Source organism: Ipomoea nil, unplaced genomic scaffold (assembly GCF_001879475.1).
Source record: "Ipomoea nil cultivar Tokyo-kokei standard unplaced genomic scaffold, Asagao_1.1 scaffold3195, whole genome shotgun sequence".
NCBI classification, from domain to species: Eukaryota; Viridiplantae; Streptophyta; class Magnoliopsida; order Solanales; family Convolvulaceae; genus Ipomoea; species Ipomoea nil.
The window spans coordinates 333,514-355,935 of record NW_017619623.1 but is presented as its reverse complement, the minus strand read 5'-3'; the positions used below and the strand labels follow the sequence as shown (position 1 = coordinate 355,935).

At 35.6% G+C, this 22,422-nt stretch overlaps 1 protein-coding gene and 1 long non-coding RNA gene across 2 annotated transcripts; both read right to left on the bottom strand.

Moving 5' to 3' along the window:
* Positions 1-9,957: 9,957 nt before the first annotated feature.
* LOC109168223 lies at positions 9,958-17,389 on the bottom strand. The gene is made up of 5 exons (XM_019317263.1): positions 16,548-17,389; positions 16,024-16,100; positions 11,151-11,336; positions 10,529-10,595; positions 9,958-10,153 (listed from the first exon to the last, which is right to left on the bottom strand). Exons 1-5 carry the CDS (start codon positions 17,387-17,389, stop codon positions 9,958-9,960), a joined length of 1,368 nt encoding a protein of 455 aa, XP_019172808.1.
* Positions 17,390-17,410: 21 nt separating this feature from the next.
* LOC109168273 lies at positions 17,411-20,720 on the bottom strand. Its single transcript, XR_002052061.1, has 3 exons — positions 20,710-20,720; positions 18,722-18,725; positions 17,411-17,538 (listed from the first exon to the last, which is right to left on the bottom strand). It is a non-coding gene; the product is annotated as an uncharacterized LOC109168273 (long non-coding RNA).
* Between the last annotated feature and the right edge of the window lie 1,702 nt (positions 20,721-22,422).

The window sequence follows — 22,422 nt, the reverse complement described above, 5'->3', positions numbered from 1 at the left end:
GGGCAGTTGAATGGGTTGAGAACCATCCCAACTGTTAACCAGGCCGGTTAAGATCGGTCAAGGATATTAATATGATATAGGACTGAGGTCCACTATACGGGCAGTTGAATGGGTTGAGAACCATCCCAACTGTTAACCAGGCTGGTAGAGACCGGTCAGGTATATAAAGATTATGTATAGGACTGAAGGTCCACATGGGCCTCGGTGATATGACCCACCGACTGGGACGCGCCAGGCGGTATGGAGCCAACAAGCCGAGGAAGGTTGTAATCCACCGACCTGAGTAATCAGGCGGTGTGTAGGGCTATGATTGGCTGCGACCCACCGAGTGTGGGACATCGGTATGTAGGACCGTAGTCTCCGAGGATCTTTGCCCATCGACTGAGTTTAGCTCAGCGGTGTGTCGGGCTTGATCCACTACGGTCCACCGATTGTGCGCATCAACAGTGTGTAGGGTCGTAAGTCCCCCCTTGTAAAGGGGATCACGGTCCACTGACTGGGCGCGTCAGCGATGTGTCGGATCGTGGTCCGACGTTTAGTTCGTCAGCGGTTCTCAATGGGTTGGTTGCGATCAACTCCCCTCATACCACGGTACTGAGGTAGGGTGCTGCGGGGCCGTGTTAATGCTATAAGCATTAACCCTCATGTTCGGGGCATGCGATTGGTCCCATGGCGCCATCAATGATTATGTGATATGAATGATACTTTAATGATGATGTGTTTGAATTGAAAAGTAATCTGTGACCTTAGATGCGTATTCCTTATGATGTTTTCTCTACTTAACTGTTTATCATTGACTAATGTGCTTGTCCCTATTTATTGAGTCTATTCTTGATTTTAAAGCTAGAGTCTCCTAAGTATATATCTTCCTGCTTCAAAATGATTTTCGTATATATATATATATATATATATGTATATATATGTATATATATATATATATATATATATATATATATATATATATATATATATATATATATATATATATATATATATATATATCGTATTTCAACGCGTTGGATGGGTTACCAGCATCGCTCGCTAAACAGATATATTTGGCTTTCAGGCACAGATGTGTAGATCCTAGAGCGCGCTAGAGATCCGAGGCGTAGAGTAGCTAGATTCCCTTTCGGCCTGCGTGCCGTGCTTATGTATTTACATTATTGAGGATATTAGTAAGTTAGTCTGTGCACCTGAGTTCTCCAGCTCAGGTGTGGCATAGCACCCTATACTCTATTGTACTATGCTTGGGATTTAATGAGAATTTACCTTTATTATATAAGTCTTAAAAGTTGAAAAATTTCGGGGTGTTACAGTTGGTATCAGAGCCTAAGTTTGACCCTAGGATATAACCCTTAAGACCAGACTTTAGGACATTAGGCTTGAACTCTAGGTATTTAGGGACATAGGATTCAGGAATCTTAGGACGCGCGGTGAGATTGTGAACCTACCTATCATCACATAACCTCCCCTCACTTTACCCCACATTAATTTAAAGAATTTCCCACTTCGCTTATCACATCAAGGTAAGGGTACAACACACTAACTCTTCATTCCACATACTGGCCCTAGAAATTTGAGATGTCCTTGCATGCTTTTACCTGCTTTGTTGCTTATCACTCTTTGATTATCATACTTGTTTATTTGCTTAAACATATGTTCCTAATTGACTTTAGACCGTGTTAGGAACTGCATATTATTACTTAACTATTTGATCAAACATGCATTATTTGGATATCTGTTACTTGATAAAGTACTTTGGAACTTGTAATTAGTAATTTTATTCAGCTTATGAGGGCTCACTTGTCCTAAATCATAAATTGACCAATATAGTTAACTCACTAAATAGCCCGATAAATACTTACATGAGTTGCATGAAGGGAAATTTTGGGGAACATAGCTTTAATTAAGAAGGGGAAGAATGGGGTGTGGGATCCTTATGATATTTAGTTGAAGTCTCCTATATTCCTTATTAATAACGTGATCCCTTGAGCTTTTCCATGTATTCAAACCCCTTTTGTTGTTCACATAAGTATGAAATTCCTTGAACTTAAAATTGTGCATTCTCGGGGCTTTTCCCGAAGTGATTCCTCCTTCACAGTCACGTTCCAGTGGGGACTTGGCAGGAGGTCGGCCACCCACCACGTGCCCACTGCCACATTCCAGTGGGGACTTGACAGGCGGTCGACCGCCCACCTCGCGCCCACTGGTCTGGTATATTTTCTTGACTTCTCATTTTTATTGATCCATTGTGCCTTTGTGTGTCTCCCTTGATACTTCCTATGTGTTTAAACATATAAATAACAATCTATGCTTGAACACCGAATTATCTTCCTAATTGATTTGTTTATATTTACATAGGAATTATAGGGACTAATCCTATTTCTAGAAATCTAAACCCTCGGATACATTGTGTATTAAGTTTCGACCCGAAATTCAATCTGAGTGAGACCAGTAGAAACCTAAAACAAGTGGTCATCTAGAAATTATCCGTGGAAAAATATATTGCGCCCCCAAACTATCTTAAAACTATCCCTCTAGACCTTGGTCCATGTTGCATAATAGACCACAAGCTTCCCATACCTTGTTTATGACCCTTTACCACTAAGATAAGGACCCCCTAAACAAACATTTATACATAAATAGGTACATCACTACTATCCTAGATATATTCCCCTAAAACTCCTATCATATATATATATATATATATCTAAGATATGTAGTAAACCCCAATTACGTTCATATGCTACACTTACAACAAATTGTTATTATTATTATTATTATTATTATTATTATTATTATTATTATTATTATTATTATTATTATTATTATTATTATTATTATTATTATTATTATTATTATTACTATTATTATTATTATTACTATTATTATTTTCATTTTTATTACACCCTAATCCTAAATCACTTGCCTAATCTTAAAAAAATGGTTGCGTCATGTACGGTACGTCCCTATACGCTGAAATCTATATATATGTGTATAAACTTGTGAGCCTATAGAACATCCTCCCCTATTCATACGTATCCATATATATACATATATATACACATACCCTGGGATAGCCCTAATTCTACTTTTCCCACTCGCATGACCTCCCTGTTACCACTCCTACCTTCCCTAAATAATTAAAAACTTTAGCCTCATCATCAGGTCATCAATTGAGTTAGGAATTAGCAACCAAGGGTCTTCAACTCTAAAGTTGTTTAGGTATCCCGGGCTTCTAGAGGTAAGATTTATGCCTACCTAAAATCTAATTACCACCAAGATAAAACTAATTTTCCTAAGTGCTTGTGAGATTAAATTCTCAAGATAGAACTTCTAGTACTTATGAACCTAGGCTATCTTACTCGTGTTGGAGATTTATATAGTAATGGAGATTAATGGTTCAGATGGACTACCATGAAAGCTTAAATAATATTTGGAGTTGTGGAGTTATAAATATTATTTTAGTTTGGTAGAAAGTTAACCGGAGAATGAGATTGCTGGAAGTCTTTGTCTATTTCCCAACATTGGGAATTATTCCCCAACATTGGGGATTATTCCCCAATATAGGGGAATTGTGTGTTTCATTTGGAAAATGATTATACAACACGTAAGCTTCCAATTTCCCAAACTTACATGCAAAAGTGTGCTAGAAAATTATAATATATATATATATATATATATATATATATATATATATATATATATATATATATATATATATATATATATATATATATATATATATATATATATATATATATATATATATATATATATATATATTTGCACAGTTATTTGCATGTGGTTCACAACCTTACAAAGGTTCATAATTACATATATATTCATGTTGAACATGATTTATGTAATTAATATTCTCCTATGATAAATATATCATTTAAGATATATCTTATGGAAGTTAATTTTTAAATTCAAATAATTAACTTCCAGGTAACTTCTCCAAACTGGTTTATTTGCATCTATAAATATTTGGAGAATCATCTGAAAAAGAGATATGCAAAAGCAAAATTGCAGTACACTGGGATATTTCACAGTTCTACATCTCAACAGGAAATTCTCAAACAAAGCAACTTGAGAATTTCATTCATCTTCTTGTATCCCATAAGATTAAATCTTGAACCTTGTTGCTTTTATAGAGGGAGATTTAAAGCGTATAGGAAAGTGATTACACGCCTGAAGATATCAAATGATCCAGTTTTTGTTCTCTGTTGTTTTCTGTATTTTATTGTATTTCAAATGTATTACAGATTACAAGCTTTTTTTTTCCAACAACTCGTAATTACTAAAATATTTATATGCAAATTGCATGGTCCAAACTATAAGTCGAAATTTATATTTTTCATGTGCATTACATGTCAAACCACATAGCTCACGTGTTTATGTAAAATACAGACTTACACGCATTCATGTATATATACATATACACGCATGCTAGACAAAAAAAAAAAAAAAAAAAAAACGGTATGTTATAAGGCATTCCACTATGCATATACACAATATTATTAATTACAAGCAATTTGCATATAAGTGCCAATACTTGTTATGAGATCACCCGCCGTTATCCATGGAATACAAAATAAAGATCCTAATTCTATTGCCTCCCCAGAATTTAATTACCCCATAAGATGCAAGAGTCTTCCTCCTAATTACTTACAATCTTTTCCTCAGAATCTAATTTTCGCTATTTGACTAATTATTGTATGACTTACGACCTTCCTGAATTTATATGACAAAAGTTTGGTTATGCCACGATATTAAGTACGTGAATTTAATTGTTAATCATGCACTAGACTAACATGTGGAATAATACATATGTGTGCTTTATGATTCCATAGGACTAGTTATTATTTAAGACTTAAAATAGGGCCACATGCCTTCACACTCTATGCCCATAAACTTAAGAAATTGCATGTTTAGCATAATTACGATTGAACACATATAGGCATGCCAACTTACAAGTTTCGCATATAACATAAATAGTTAATTATCATACATGTTAGGCTTGTTGCTTCGTAACTGTGAATATTTGGTATAATCTGCTAAGCACAAGGATTAGACATAGATCCTACATATATGACATCTAGGCTCACAACATACTACACTACATAATTAAACGTCCCCACCCATTCGTAAATGAGGTTTGCCTGTGTTGACATATGTGCATATATACTAATTATGTGGCTATCTGAATCTGCACCCGCGTGATATGTGCCTCTCATTTAGGTACATAAATAATTATATGATCCCGTACAACTTGTGATCCTATATGTTAAATCATTATAAAATAATTAAATAAAGATCATGTCATGTGTGAAACTTCTATGTTATGCATTAGTCACCCGTAAAACTTACATATCGTGTGTTGCATATTCGTGACCATGTTATTTGGTGCATTTTGCCAGCACAATAGTCAGGCTCAAACCCAGTGAATCTATATGCGTATGTGTATATACTTCTCATATAATGCCTTCCTTATAAACTACTATACTAATTCGGGCTCTTTACCCCAAAATGATTTCCAAGCTTCGGGGACGAAGCTTCTTGTAAGGGGGGAGAGTGTAACACCCCGTGTTATGGCCGTTAAACCCGAATTAATTACTTAATTAATTCCATTAATAATGATTAAAAAGGATTTAATTTGATTAGAAATCCCTTTAATTAATTAATGTGGTCCACCACGGATCGTGGACCCTTGCCTACACTAGAGTCATAAGCCCATTAGAAATAAAGAACCTCTAATGCAGGATGTTGAATACAAAGCGGTTGTTGATTAACATTTGGTGTAGAAAGCTCCCACAACGTTCTTTGTTCTTCGGCCATCACTTGCTCTACTTCGGGATCGCAGCAAAAAGCAGTTGATTCGATTGTGGTATTTGATTGAAGGGATGTTGATGAAAGGGCTTGATTTTTGCGCAACTTATTTCCTTCCTCAACCTTTTAGCAGTCTTCTCGATTTCAGGATCGTATTACAGTTGACCTGTACGAGAAGAACGTGACATAAAAATAAATCTATTTAACACCAATCCCCGGCAACCGCGCCAAAAATTTGATGGGTGTCGAAACCAACAAATAATAAATTACTTACTCTATAATTTGCAATAGTGATGAGGTAAGGTCGTACCCACAGAGATTGGTCAAACTTATTTTTAATCAAAGATTCAATGAAGAATGAGATGGGAATTGGAAATTAAATAGCAACAATAAAAAGGCAAACAATACAAAATATTAAATAATCAATATCAACTAGTATCCAACTCAAGGAATAATATCAATTCAATTCTAACAAGACAGATCATCGATTTCCAAGAAATAATTACTTAACGCTTTACCAAATTGGTTATGGTTATTAACAAGCTCTAATATCCTATCTTTCCTTACTTTGTCGATAATCAAAACAAGCTCTTTGATCACTTCCCTAGCTAATAAACAATCCTAAACAAGCTCTTAGGATTTAATTTACTAACAGCATTAAAAGAATTAGAAAGATTACCAATTCTAGCCAACAAACTCAAAAGCATGGTTAATTTAAACTAGACTATATATCTTCATAACATAAGATTGAAAATCTAATTTATAATCAACTATGTTATTTGCTACTAGCTTTAGAACACTTAAACAATTACGGATTCAAAGTTCTAATTAGCAATATAATAACTTGACAATAGAACAATGGGCCCTTTGCAACAATTAATCAAGCAATAATTTAAACTCAGATAACAGGAGATATATAAATAATAAAGTGTAGAGAATAAAATTAAGCTAAATAAATCTCACTGGTCTTGTAGAATCAAACTTCAATAATCCTTGAATTGGAAAATTCGAACTCAGCAGTACATTGCAGAGAGTGTTTACAGTAAAATAAAGTGATTCTGAACAAAAAACTGACTTTCTTTACTGAAAAAACCATCCCTATTTATACTAATTCGGGATCCCTAATCATCTCAAAACAACCCTAATTTCCCTAACATCCACAAATAAAATCAATGTCTTTCAACCATATAGAACCTAGAAAATAAATAATATCTATTTTCTAATTTCTAAGAAACCATAGAAAACCAGTAAGACAAGCTCCAACCTCTAATTCACTTCGTAGGAATTTGTGGATGTTGTTTGTAGAAGCTGCCTCAACCGTGGAATCCTTCATCACAATAGCCTATGGAGTTGCAGACGAAGTACTCATTACGCAGCAGTTCACGAACGTTGCAGTCGTCCATCGAAATCCACGTTGCAGCAGATCGCGGACGAAACACGTAGAAGTCGCCGTAGTCGCTGAAGCCTTCTGAAGTCTATGTAAGATTAAACATACCAATTTAATTTAAGAAAAGGCATAAAAGAATGTTAAAATTGAACTTGGACTTAACAATAAAATAAACAAATAAATTTTGGTTGGGTCAAAAGAAAAGTAAAGAGTCCACTTTAATTAACAAATGTAATATTTTTATTCTTAATGGCCTAAAATAATATGTAAACTTATTATTCAAGTAATTAATATATTAATACAAAATATAAATTCCTTTTGATAATGTTATTTAAAAACTAATCTAAATAAAAGATATAAATTGTACTTATCAAAATTCCCCACACTAATCATTTGCTTGTCCTCAAGTAAAAATATTAGTCAATAAAACTTAAATATATAAAAACTCATAACACTTCATGAACATCTCTAACACATTATAAATATAATTAGCTAGCAATTTATTTGAAAATGGATTGAACTAAATAACCAAGCCCTCACGGGAATATCACTCATAAGTCATAACGCACAAGTGTTTGAAGGGTGTGTGTATAAATTTCACTCAAATCAATTCCTATAGAAATGCTCTACCATAGGCTTGCATATCTTCTCATTCTCTACTACAAGATAACATGCATGATCAAATCATAAGGACTTTTTCATGGTTGTAATGGGGCTAGGGTAAAGGGTAGGAATCATTTAGGAAATAGTTCAAAAAGCCTTGAAAACTTAGAGGAGCATGATTGAATGAACTAATAATTCAAAATAAAGACCAAGTGAACCAAATCTCTTTAGTTATTTTTATAAAAATCACATCCACAAAACCATAAACTATTCACAGTTTATTCAACATGAAAAATAATTATAACAATAGAATAATAATAATTATTTTTTCCTTTTTTTTCTTCCGCGGTCACTTTTTCTCTTTTTTCTTTTCTTTCCTTTCTTCTTTTCATTTTCTTTTGATTCTTTTTCATTTTTGAAGAATCATTATATATAATTTTCCTTCATTTCTGCTTCAACAACAAATAACATACACTTTGTTCATCACCCATGCACTCTTCAATTTCTTTATTCTACTATTTTTTCCCTCTTTTTTTTTTTTTTTGAAAATACCAACCAAAAAGCTCATAAAATGACAAAGTCATTATTTCCACTAATAGACATTTCGCCAAACATCTTTCCCCACACTCACTCTTTATGCATTTACCCAATCAAAGCCCCCCTAGTCCTTTAGGCAAGGTTAATGAAATCAATTTCAGGTATGAGGCTTAATTATAATGTGGTTCCATAGAAAAAAAAACATGGTTAAAAAGGCTCAAAGTGGCTAACAAAGGATAAATCAATCATGGTATGAATAGGCTATTTGGTTAGTGAGGCTAAAAATCAAAGATGGCCTTAATCATATTAAAATCATGCAGGAATCAAATTAGCTTTAAAGAGAATCAAGGCAAGTTCTAGAGAGACAAATCCATGGAAGATATCACACAAGAACAAAACAATTAGATTGAAGTGTCAGTCAAAAGCTCAAAATCTCACAGGTTCATGCTTGCTTAGTTTAGCCACCACCATATAAAACAAAATACTAAACTAAATAATCATAATATGCAAGACCAATTATTCAATTATGTTATGAATTTTAGTAAAAATATTATATTTTTTGAAAAATTTATTAGTAGGGAAGAATTAAATCATGAATAATAGTCCCCTCCCCACACTTATTCTTAAAATTGTCCAAAATGTTAAAATAGAATTAAAAATTAAGGCACGTAAACAATAAAGAATGGAACAAACTCCCCTTGTCATAAGTAGCATGTCATTGGTTGGACATCATCTCCTTTCAATCTTCATAAACTGGGCATTGCAGACTAATTTCTTCAACATTATATGCCTGAAAACCTTCATAAAATGGCTTTAAACGATGTCCATTAACTTTAAAAAATTTTCCGGTCTCTGAACTGTGTATTTCAACTGCACCATGAGGAAAAACATTAGTAACAACAAAAGGTCCTACCCATCTAGAACGCAATTTACCAGGAAAAAGTTTCAATCTAGAATGATAAAGTAAAACTTTCTGACTAATAACAAAATTCTTCCTAGAATTCTTTTGATCATGAAATGCTTTTATTTTTTCCTTGTAAATTCTAGAGCTTTCGTATGCATCATTACGAATTTCTTCAAGCTCTTGCAGCTGCAACTTTCTCAACTCACCAGATTCATCCATCCTCATGTGCAACAGGAAGATGACACGGTTTACCAAATACCAAACGATAAGGAGACATACCTATTGGAGTTTTATAGGCTGTTCGATAAGCCCATAAAGCATCATCAAGTCGTGTACTCCAATCTTTCATGTTCGGGTTAACAGTCTTCTCTAGTATGGACTTAATTTCTTTGTTTGAGATTTCTGCCTGTCCATTGCTTTGTGGATGGTAACCTGTAGAAACACGGTGAGTAACATCATATTTTTTCATCAATGCTTCCACCACTCTGTTGCAAAAATGAGTTCCACGATCGCTTGTTATTGCTCTTGGCATCCCAAACTTGGTAAAAATATTAGATTTAACGAACTCAACAACAACTTTAGCACAATCAGTCCGGGTAGCCTTAGCTTCAACCCACTTTGACACATAATCCACAGCAAGAATAATGTAAACATTATTGTAAGAAGAAGGAAAAGGACCCATGAAATCAATACCTCAAACGTCAAATATTTCACAAACAAGAATAGGAGTAAGTGGCATTTGATCCCTATAACCCAAATTTCCAGTTTTTTGACATTGCGCACATGTTTTGCAAAACATATAACAATCACGGAATAAGGATGGCCAAAATAAACCACATTCTAACGCTTTACGAGCAATTCTTTTTGGACCAAAATGTCCTCTACATGCATATGAATGACAAAAATTCAAAATGGAAGGAATTTCTTCTTGAGATACACACCTTCGGATTATTTGATCAGAACAATGCTTCCACAAATAAGAGTCATCCCAAACATAGTATTTAGCATCACTCTTTATTTTATCTTTCTGAGATTTAGATAAATCAACTGGTAATGTTCTAGTAACTAAGTAATTCACAATATCAGCATACCAGGGAATCGTCTTTTGAACAGAAAAAAGATGTTCATCAAGAAAATCATATTGCAATGGCGAAGGTTTTTCACTTGTAATTATCCTACTAAGATGATCAGCAACTAAATTTTCTGCACCCTTTTTATCTCGTATCTCCAGGTTAAACTCTTGTAGTAAGAGCATCCACCGAATGAGTCTGGGCTTAGCTTCTTTGTTTGAAAGCAAGTACTTAAGAACTGCATGGTTAGAATAAACAATCACTTTAGTACCAAGCAAATATGAACGGAATTTTTCTAAAGCAAATACAATAGCTAAAAGTTCTTTTTCTGTTGTGGTATAATTGCTTTGTGCACTATCAAGTGTTCTTGAAGCATAATAAATAACATGTGAAGCTCTTCCAACTTTTTGGCCTAGTACACCGCCAACTGCATAATTACTGGCATCACACATAAGTTCAAATGGAAGATCCCAATTCGGTGGCTGAATTATTGGTGCAGATGTTAACATATCTTTTAGCGTATCAAAAGAATCTTTGCATGCTTCATCGAACTCAAATGTCACATCTTTTTGCAACAATCGACACAATGGATTGCTAATTTTTGAAAAATCCTTCATAAATCTCCTATAGAAACCTGCATGACCAAGAAAAGAACGAATCTCCCGCACACTAGCAGGGTAAGGCAAAGATTTAATAACTTCTACCTTAGCTCTATCCACTTCAATCCCTTCAGAAGATACCACATTCCCCAAAATAATACCCTGATCAACCATGAAGTGACATTTTTCAAAATTTAAAATAAGGTTTTTTTCAATACATCGTTCAAGCACTTTAGTGAGGTTAGCTAAACAGGCATCAAAAGAATCACCATAGACTGTAAAGTCATCCATGAATACCTCTATAAAAATCTCTACAAAATCTGAAAAGATACTAACCATACACCTTTGAAATGTAGCAGGAGCATTGCAAAGACCAAATGGCATCCACCAGAATGCCAAGGTGCCTGATGCGGCCCAACATATGAAGATCCATTAAGAGTACTAATTCGGCCAATCACAAGGCCCAAGTCCAAACAATTAAGGCAACTCTTCATTGATGATGTTCAAAGATGGTGGAAATCCAAGTCAAGCCCATTTGCAAAATATGAAGAATAACTCAAGGCTTTTTTTTTATAATTGTTTAAGTGCTGATTTTGGTGATTAAATTAGGCCCAAATCAGCCCTATTATTTTTGGTCATCATTAATTTAAATTGTTTGGCATAAAAGAGAAAACACTAGTTGTATTTAGAAAGGATTCCTTAAATCCTTTTCAAAATAAAACTCTATTTACTTGTTTTCTAGATTAGGTTTAGGACTCTTTTTCCCATTGTATTTAGATTACAATGCTGCCCTATACCTATAAATAGGGCACATCCATATATGTTTTAGGAGGCTTTAATTCAATAAAATTCTTAAGTTTTCCTTTACACTTGTGTAAGAAACCTTATGGCTAATTGTGGACTCAATTAGTGGCTAGTCGTGGACTCGACTAGCAAATTGATTCGTGGACTCGAATCAATCTTCCTTTCTTCAACCTTAGATTTAGGTTTGTGGACTCGTTCTTGAATCGAAGGAAACTAGATCCGACTCTAGTTGATTGAAGATTGCAACATCGTGGTACTTGAAGCTACAATGGGATTCTTCCAAGTCTTTGAGGATTCGAGACAAAGGGTTTCTCGTGAGGTCTAAGGTACTTTGATCCATCTCTATCTTTACTTTTGAGAGTAATCTTGGGACAATACTCCATTTATTTGAATCTTGGACTAGATTCATATCAATTTGGTATTCAGAGCCGAGGTTTATCTCGTTATCATTAGAAATTTGGTTTCTTTGGTTCCCTAGGTTTATCTTGTTCTTATCTTACATACTACTTTTATTCGTGTCTTATTCATTAAAACCCCCAAAAAAATTTTCCTTTGCATTCTTGATTATTTTCTTGAATATTGACACATGTTCTTTAGTTTCTTGAAAACTTATCCCGAAAACGTTTTCCTTTTTTTCCCGTCCAATATCAACGAGACCTCACACCTCCTAAGCACCATATTACCACATATTCTATCAAGAAAACAACCCCATCTCACCCTTACCTATATCCAAAGCGCATTTACACGCAATCACGTCTCAATCACACCCTGTCCAGATTTCCGCGAGCTGTGACCAGTTTCAAAGAATTATCTATATCTCGGGATCCACTGGTTAGTTTTATCTGAAATTTGGATATGTTGTAGATCTCTTCTGGGGCGTTCTATTGATATATTATAAACTTGCTAATTCCTTACGTTCATTGAGATATTGATCTTCGAAGTAAGGGCAGCGTTTCTGTTTTTCTGGGTGATTCTTGAAATTCTTGATTCTGTTTTGAAGTGCTTGTGTGGAACCACTTGGTCCGAAATTTTTGGTGATATTTAAAGTAATTATTTGGAGGTTATTTATCAAAAAAATAAAAAAAAAAATCAAGAAAGTTGAAAAAAAAAAAAAGCAAAAAAGAGAAAGCAATAAAGAAGAAGAATAAGGTTGGGGAAAGAATTTGGCTGGTAGGAGAATTTTGGAGGGACAAGGAAGGGGAAAAGTATAAGGTTGGAAGGAGTTCTTGATAGATTCCTAATTGATTGTGGTACACGTGAACCCCTTTTATTCTATTTGTCTCTATCTTTTGATATTGGTCTTGCATATCTTTCTGCCATACTTCATTCATTGGTTTCCTTTTTCTTTCAAATCTTGTTTAGTTTCTTTGCTCGTATTGTCCTTTTTCTTTGCTTCTTGCTCTCAATTTTATTACCTATCTCGCGATACACCCTTACTCTCAAAGGCTTGTGAAGTTTTCCAAGGTACGTTTTCTTGAACTTTGAGGTTGAATCCATATCAACTTGAGTTCCGAACTAGAATTTTCCTTTTTGGAAAAAGGCTTGTGAGAGTATCTGCCACCTTGAGCGATACACGAGTGGAGTGTGTGTTTGTAAGAGTGTATAGTGCACCCCAGAGCCATATAATCTACCTCTTACCTGCGAGCTGAGAATAGAGAGGGAGCGAGCCAACTTTTTGGTTTCACTAACATGAATACTCACATATCTTCTTGTTTTTAGATTTTGTTTCTCATCTACAGATTGCTGAAGAGGTTCCAAACACACGTAAGAGATTAGAGCAGAAAATAGATGCTCTAGCCTTTGCCATGGAAGGTTTAAGCACTCGAATGACTAATCTAGAGCAACACCCTAAGCGAGTGCAACTGCCACTCTATACTAGGGGAAACATTCATGGAAAGGGATGCATTATCGTTATCAATTCGGATCGCTGTATGAATTTAGCTAGTGCAGCCATGGTGGACTACCTTAAGTTACCTCTTATCAATCACCCCCAACCATATAATCTTATTGATTCTGGGGATGTGAGAGTGACTAAACAAGTTTTTATTCCTTTTTGTATTGGCAAGTATTATGATGAGGTTCTATGCGATATTGTGCCAATGCGTACTGCACATGTTTCACTTGGAAGGTCATGGCAACATGATAGACATTTTTATTATAATGCACTCAACAACACATGCAATGTCACCTATAATAGATTTATACATGTGCTTAAGCCTCTACTTCCAAAACAAGTAGAAGAAATTCAATTGAGATCGAAGCAAGTTCTCAAACCAGCATTGAAGAAAGAAGAAATCAAAGAGAGCAAACTGGAATCTCCACGTTTAGAATTGGAGTCACCACTCCAGTCCTCTAACTTAGATTGTAGCCAAACAAAGGAACCGCTATCAATGGTACAGTGGAAAGAACCAACCAGAGCTATCAAAGTGCAGCCTCGCTTGCTAACAAAAAAGGATAATAAGCAAGAGAAAAGAAGGGGAGTAACCATTTACTCACTTTTATTTCAAAAGCATGCATTCAAATTCTCTAGATTTGTTTGCCATGTTTCTATTAATGACTTACTTGCCAGATGTATTAGAAATTTGTTTGCCCCCATACATCCAAGATTCCTTAATTTTGATTTTACTAAAACTTTATTTGATAGAGATAAGGAATCACTTGGAAGTTATAAGGCACATTTGAAAACTTCTTATGGCAAATACCACTTGCACAAGGGGTTTGGGTTCAAAGTCAATGGGATTGACACTTTTTGCTTTGTTTTGGGCAATGATTTAATTGTTGATTCACATAAGGGACATTTTGATTTTCTAAAGAGTAATGATGTTTTGCATGAATATTTTCATTGGCCAAAGAAGAAAATAGATGTAGAAGCTTATGTTCAGAATTGTGCTACTTACCACCATAATACATTTAAATCATTACTTGATATTTCCATGAATTTTCTGTTTGATTTTACCTTAAGCTCTAGGAAGAAAGATTTTGTGCTTATTGACAATTCAAACAGGATGCATAAATTTAATATGTCTCATTTTGTTGAATTATTACCATCCAGAATGTTTAAATTCCCTGATGTGTCATTAGACTTAATTGCCTTACTTGTTGATTGTAGGATGATGATTGGAGCGACTCATGTCAAGCATCCCAAGAAAAAGTTCCATGAGCGTGATAAAACAGAAAGTGAGCTTGCTACTTTGTCTTTCACTGAAGATTTGGATTCGAGGACGAATCCTTTTCAAGAATGGGAGAATAATAGGAACCAGTACACATGGAATCCAGAAAGGGTAAATAGTGGGCTCATCACAAGGCCCATAACGACGACCTTAAAACATCATTGGTGGAAGAAACAACAAAGACCAATAATAAGTCCATTCGATAGAGGAAAATATTATAGTGGCCAATTTCAAGTGATATCATGGATCGATGACAATGCTTACAAGATTCGAGGTCGAATCATTTTCAAGAAGGGGAGGATGATGCGGCCCAACATATGAAGATCCATTAAGAGTACTAATTGGGCCAATCACAAGGCCCAGGTCCAAACAATTAAGGCAACTCTTCATTGGTGATGTTCAAAGATGGTGGAAATCCAAGTCAAGCCCATTTGCAAAATATGAAGAATAACTCAAGGCTTTTTTTTTATAATTGTTTAAGTGCTGATTTTGGTGATTAAATTAGGCCCAAATCAGCCCTATTATTTTTGGTCATCATTAATTTAAATTGTTTGGCATAAAAGAGAAAACACTAGTTGTATTTAGAAAGGATTCCTTAAATCCTTTTCTAAATAAAACTCTATTTACTTGTTTTCTAGATTAGGTTTAGGACTCTTTTTCCCATTGTATTTAGATTACAATGCTGCCCTATACCTATAAATAGGGCACATCCATATCAGTTTTAGGAGGCTTTAATTCAATAAAATTCTTAAGTTTTCCTTTACACTTGTGTAAGAAACCTTATGGCTAATTGTGGACTCAATTAGTGGCTAGTCGTGGACTCGACTAGCAAATTGATTCGTGGACTCGAATCAATCTTCCTTTCTTCAACCTTAGATTTAGGTTCGTGGACTCGTTCTTGAATCGAAGGAAACTAGATCCGACTCTAGTTGATTGAAGATTGCAACATCGAGGTACTTGAAGCTACAATGGGATTCTTCCAAGTCTTTGAGGATTCGAGACAAAGGGTTTCTCGTGAGGTCTAAGGTACTTTGATCCATCTCTATCTTTACTTTTGAGAGTAATCTTGGGACAATACTCCATTTATTTGAATCTTGGACTAGATTCATATCAGTGCCAAATGGGCAGGTGAAGGTCATTTTTTCTTGGTCTCCAGGTGCAACTGGAATCTGATGAAAACCTGAAAAACCATCCAGGCAACAATAATGGGAACGACCTGCTAAACGTTCAAGCATTTGATCAATAAAAGGGAGTGGGAAATGATCTTTTCTAGTTGATGCATTTAATTTTCTGTAATCTACACACATTCGCCACCCATTTTGAATACGAGTGGGCACCAACTCACCATTATCATTTTCTATCACTGTTATACCTGTTTTCTTTGGGACAACGTGCACAGGACTTACCCACTTGCTATCTGAGATTGGATAGATTATGCCTACATCAAGAAGTTTCAATATTTCTTTTTTAACCACTTCCATCATGGGTGGGTTCAATCGACGTTGGGCCTGTTTAGAAGGCTTACACTCATCTTCTAACAATATCCGGTGCATACAAGTAGAAGGGCTCAATCCCTTAATGTCAGCTATAGTCCAACCTATAGCTTGCTTATATTCCCTAAGCACTCGGACCAATTTTTCTTCTTCCAATGTAGATAGTTTTTTGGAGATTAGCACGGGAAGAGTCTCCTCATCCCCTAAGAATGCATACTTTAAATGATCTGGCAATGGTTTCAGTTCTATCTTTGGAGCTTGAACAACAGAAGGAAGGAGTTTTGTGTCAGATATAGGCAACTCAATATAATAAGCATTATATTTCATCGGCTTAAGTGACTCCAACTCATGTACAATATCTTGCAAATCAAAATTCAAAGAAAACTTATTTATGATTTTCTTCAACCCATCAGGGGTAAGATTCAAGTTCAATGCAACCTCTAAGGAATTATTATAAGTCAAATAAGAAATTTTCTGCACAAAAGGGTCAACAACATCTACTAGAGAAACAGACGATACATCATCAGGATATTTCATAGCATTATAAATGTTAAACTTAATGAGTTCACCATCAAATTCCATTGTGAGTGTACCATCATGCACATCAATTTTAGTTCTAGATGTTTTCAAAAATGGCCTTCCTAATAAGATTAATGAAGAATTAGTAGAATTATCTTCTTCCATATCTAACACATAAAAATTAGCAGGAAAAATCAACCCATCCACTTGCACTAAAACATCTTCTAAAACCCCCACAGGATAAACATTAGATCTATCAGCAAGTTGAACAATTACACCAGTTTCTTTTAAGGAACCAATATTCAAAGATGAATAAATAGATAAAGGCATCACATTAATTGAAGCTCCTAGATCTAACATTGCTCTTTCAACATTAACACTTCCAATTTTGCAAGGGATAGTAAACATACCAGGATCTTTACATTTAGGAGGCAACTTCTTTTGTAGAACAGCTGAAACAATTTCCCCCATGCTTACCATTTCATTGCCTTTCAATTTTCTTTTATTTGTGCACAACTCTTTAAGAAATTTAGCATATCGAGGAATTTGTTTAATAGCATCAAGTAAAGGAATATTTACCTCAACCTTTCGAAATGTGTCAAGTATTTCTTTTTCCTTTTCTTCATCTCAGTTGTGTCTGCTTTTCACTTGAGTAGGTTCTTGCAGCTCTTTTCCACTTCTCAAGGTAACTGCACTTGCATTTTGCTTTGGATTTACAACAGTTTGCGAGGGTAATTTACCTTGAGACTCCAATCTACTCACGGTAGATGCTAGTTGGCTCACCTGACTTTCCAAATGTTGAATACTTGCTCTTGTTTCTTGCTGAAATTGTTGTGTGTTAGTAGCAAGTGATTTAACAATATCTTCCAGTGACATACCTGAATAAGAGGATGATTGTTGTGAAGATGAAGGTTGTTGAATTGGTTATCTAGGTTGAAACTGTGGAAATTGTGGACACGGCTTATAGCTGAAATTTGGATGATCCCTCCATCCTGGGTTATATGTATTTGAGTAGGGATCATAATTTCTTTGTGGTTGGCCTGGGAATCCTCCAATTGCATTAGCTTGCTTACACGAATCGTATTGAAGTGTTGGGCACATTTCAGTTTGGTGTCCAGTAGCAGCACATATCCCACAAGCTTTTACTTGCTGCATATTTCCTACAGCTAACTGTTGAACAAGAGTAGTTAAATGAGATAGTTTATTTCAATGGAAGAAATGTTTACCTCGTTCACTCTTCTAGAAGACGTATCCTGTCTACATCCAAATTGTTGTGAATTGGCAGCCATTATTGATATTAACTCTCTAGCTTCTTGGGTAGTTTTATTCACTATAGTACCTCCACTAGCTGCATCCATCATTTTTCTCTCCATGGGAAGCAATCCTTCATAAAAGTATTGAATGAGGAGTTGTTCAGAAACTCCGTGTTGGGGGCAACTTGCACACAGTTGCTTGAAGCGTTCCCAGTACTTGTGGAGGGTCTCTACGTCTCTTTGCTTAATGCTACATATTTCTCTTCTAATATTGGCAGCTCGTGACGCTGGAAAAAACTTTTCAAGGAACAATCTTACCATTTCATTCCATGTGGTTATTGAGCCAGAAGGAAGGTAAAATAACCAATCCTTTGCTCTATAAGTTAGTGAGAATGGGAAGGCACGCAGTTTGATTTGATCTTCCGTTACTCCTTGTGGTTTGAAGCTTGAACACACCACGTGGAACTCCTTTAGGTGCTTATGTGGATCTTCATTTTCAAGTCCACGAAAAGTTGGAAGTATTGAATCAAACCTGAACGTAATTCAAAACCAACCTCTAATGTAGGATGTTGAATACAAAGCGGTTGTTGATTAACATTTTGTGCAGAAAGCTCCCGCAACGTTCTTTGTTCTTCGGCTATCACTTGCTCTACTTCGGGATCGCATCAAAAAGCAGTTGATTCGGTTGTGGTATTTGATTGAAGGGATGTTGATGAAAGGGCTTGATTTTTGCGCAGCTTATTTCCTTCCTCAACCTTTTAGCAGTCTTCTCGATTTCAGGATCGTATTACAGTTGACCTGTACGAGAAGAACGTGACATAAAAATAAATCTATTTAACACCAATCCCCGGCAACCGCGCCAAAAATTTGATGGGTGTCGAAACCAACAAATAATAAATTACTTACTCTATAATCTGCAATAGTGATGAGGTAAAGTCGTACCCACAGAGATTGGTCAGACTTATTTTTAATCAAAGATTCAATGAAGAATGAGATGGGAATTGGAAATTAAATAGCAACAATAAAAAGGCAAACAATACAAAATATTAAATAATCAATATCAACTAGTATCCAACTCAAGGAATAATATCAATTCAATTCTAACAAGACAGATCATCAATTTCCAAGAAATAATTACTTAACGCTTTACCAAATTGGTTATGGTTATTAACAAGCTCTAATATCCTATCTTTCCTTACTTTGTCGATAATCAAAACAAGCTCTTTGATCACTTCCCTAGCTAATAAACAATCCTAAACAAGCTCTTAGGATTTAATTTACTAACAGCATTAAAAGAATTAGAAAGATTACCAATTCTAGCCAACAAACTCAAAAGCATGGTTAATTTAAACTAGACTATATATCTTCATAACATAAGATTGAAAATCTAATTTATAATCAACTATGTTATTTGCTACTAGCTTTAGAACACTTAAACAATTACAGATTCAAAGTTCTAATTAGCAATATAATAACTTGACAATTGAACAATGGGCCCTTTGCAACAATTAATCAAGCAATAATTTAAACTCAGATAACAGGAGATATATAAATAATAAAGTGCAGAGAATAAAATTAACCTAAATAAATCTCACTGGTCTTGTAGAATCAAACTTCAATAATCCTTGAATTGGAAAATTCGAACTCAGCAGTACATTGCAAAGAGTGTTTACAGTAAAATAAAGTGATTCTGAACAAAAAACTGGCTTTCTTTACTGAAAAAACCATCCCTATTTATACTAATTCAGGATCCCTAATCATCTCAAAACAACCCTAATTTCCCTAACATCCACAAATAAAATCAATGTCTTTCAACCATATAGAACCTAAAAAATAAATAATATCTATTTTCTAATTTCTAAGAAACCATAGAAAACCAGTAAGACAAGCTCCAACCTCTAATTCACTTCGTAGGAATTTGTGGATGTTGTTTGTAGAAGCTGCCTCAACCGTGGAATCCTTCATCACAATAGCCTATAGAGTTGCAGACGAAGTACTCATTACGCAGCAGTTCACGGACGTTGCAGTCGTCCATCGAAATCCACGTTGCAGCAGATCGCGGACGAAACACGTAGAAGTCGCCATAGTCGCTGAAGCCTTCTGAAGTCTATGTAAGATTAAACATACCAATTTAATTTAAGAAAAGGCATAAAAGAATGTTAAAATTGAACTTGGACTTAACAATAAAATAAACAAATAAATTTTGGTTGGGTCAAAAGAAAAGTAAAGAGTCCACTTTAATTAACAAATGTAATATTTTTATTCTTAATGGCCAAAAAATAATATGTAAACTTATTATTCAAGTAATTAATATATTAATACAAAATATAAATTAAAGTTTAAAATAAGTATAATGTTAAATAAATAAAATTAATTTATTATAAAAATTAATCTAAATAAAAGATATAAATTGTACTTATCATGATGTGATGATTCTTGACGAATCTTGATATTTTCTTGATGTTAAAGATAAAATATGTTCTTGATGATTTGGGTGGGATTAGAGCCCTAGGTCGGATTGGGAATTTGTATTGTGACGTTCTTGAATTATATATGGGTGGGAATTCGCATGATCGGGTGTTGTTTATATATAGGATAAGTCCTACATGATTCTTACTTTTGATCCATTAATTGCTTATGTTGTAACACCCCAGATTTTCAAGACATTTAAAACTTATAATAAAGGTAGAATCTTATTAAATCCCAAGATATAAATACAAGCGTTCGGGGTGCTATGCCACACCTGGGCTAGAGAACCCAAGTGCACAGGCTAACTAACTAATATCCTCAAAGCGTAAATACGTAAACGTGGCACGCAGGCCAAAAGGGAAACTATCTACTTCTAAGTTCTAGCGCGCTCCAGTGACTTAATCTTCGGTGCCTGAAAGCCAAATATATCTGTTCAGCGAGAGATGCTGGTAACCCACTCCAACGCGTTGAAATACAATACATATAGAGATATATATAGATATACGAAAACCATTTTGAGCATGAAGATATATCCTACGAACTCTAGCTTTAAAACCGGGAATGACTCGACAGATAAGGTCAGACACAAGCAACAGTTATAACGAGCATATGCAGTTCACAACAGATAAGGTAGGCAAAGCATAAACAATGATCATAACCCAACATGAACAATCCCCAATATAAACCCCATAGTCACATCCCCCAAGACACTCGTAATCACAACTCGTCCATGTCACAACACATAACACACTTTGTTGGCGCCACAGGACCAATCGCATGCCCATACATGAGGGTCAGCGCATATAGCTCTTACACGACCCCGCAGCACCCTGCCCCGTATCGCAACACGGAGGGGTCGATCGCAACCGACCGATGAACCGCAGCTCATCATAGTGTTTGATCGCAACCAAACAGTGGACCGCAGCCCAAGAGAATGTCATCTGACCGCAGCCAGGAAAAAGGACGAACCGCAGCTCGTATAGAAACGTTTGATCGCAACCAAACGGTGGACCGCAGCCCAAGAGTATCAATCTGACCGCAGCCAGCTTCTGAACCGCAGCTCAGGATAACCAATCCGATCGCAACCGAATTGGGGTAACACACACATAACACATAACAAGCACATGCAACCCACATTACACATTAGGAAGGGGGAGAAAACGTATAACAAAACCTATGCGTGATCCATCACTTACTAAGAATAGTCCTAAGGGGTTCATACTTCTTCCACCTAGGTCAACGGGATACCAATTCAACTAGCATGCAATATAATAGACTCATAAACCTACGAACGGTACCCGAAACATCAAACTAGACATAGGCACGATAAACGGAGTCCATTGGGACACCACGGGGAACGGGGAACATCAAACGGGGAAGCCGGGATCCCGGGTGGGATGAATTTCCAGCGGGTAGCCGGTGGGTGGGGGGCCACCCGCTGGCTGCCCGCCGGTTTTACTGTTCCGGGCAGCGGGTCGCCGGCGGGCAGCTGCCCGCCCGCCGGCCACCCGCTGCCAGGCGGTGATTCTCGGCACCGGGTAGGTGGCGGGTCCCCTACCCCCCACTGACTCTTTTTCATCAATTGCACCCCGGGAACCGTTGTGGAACCCGAAACCATGCTTAGACACTTTACAACGCAATTAACGACAACGCATAGACAATTAACGGATCAATTACGAGAAACGAACGACACATATCCTATCATGCTTTTCTAAATATAATCAACACCCAAACGTGCGATTTCCCCACCCGATAAACCAAGAATAATATCATACGATACAA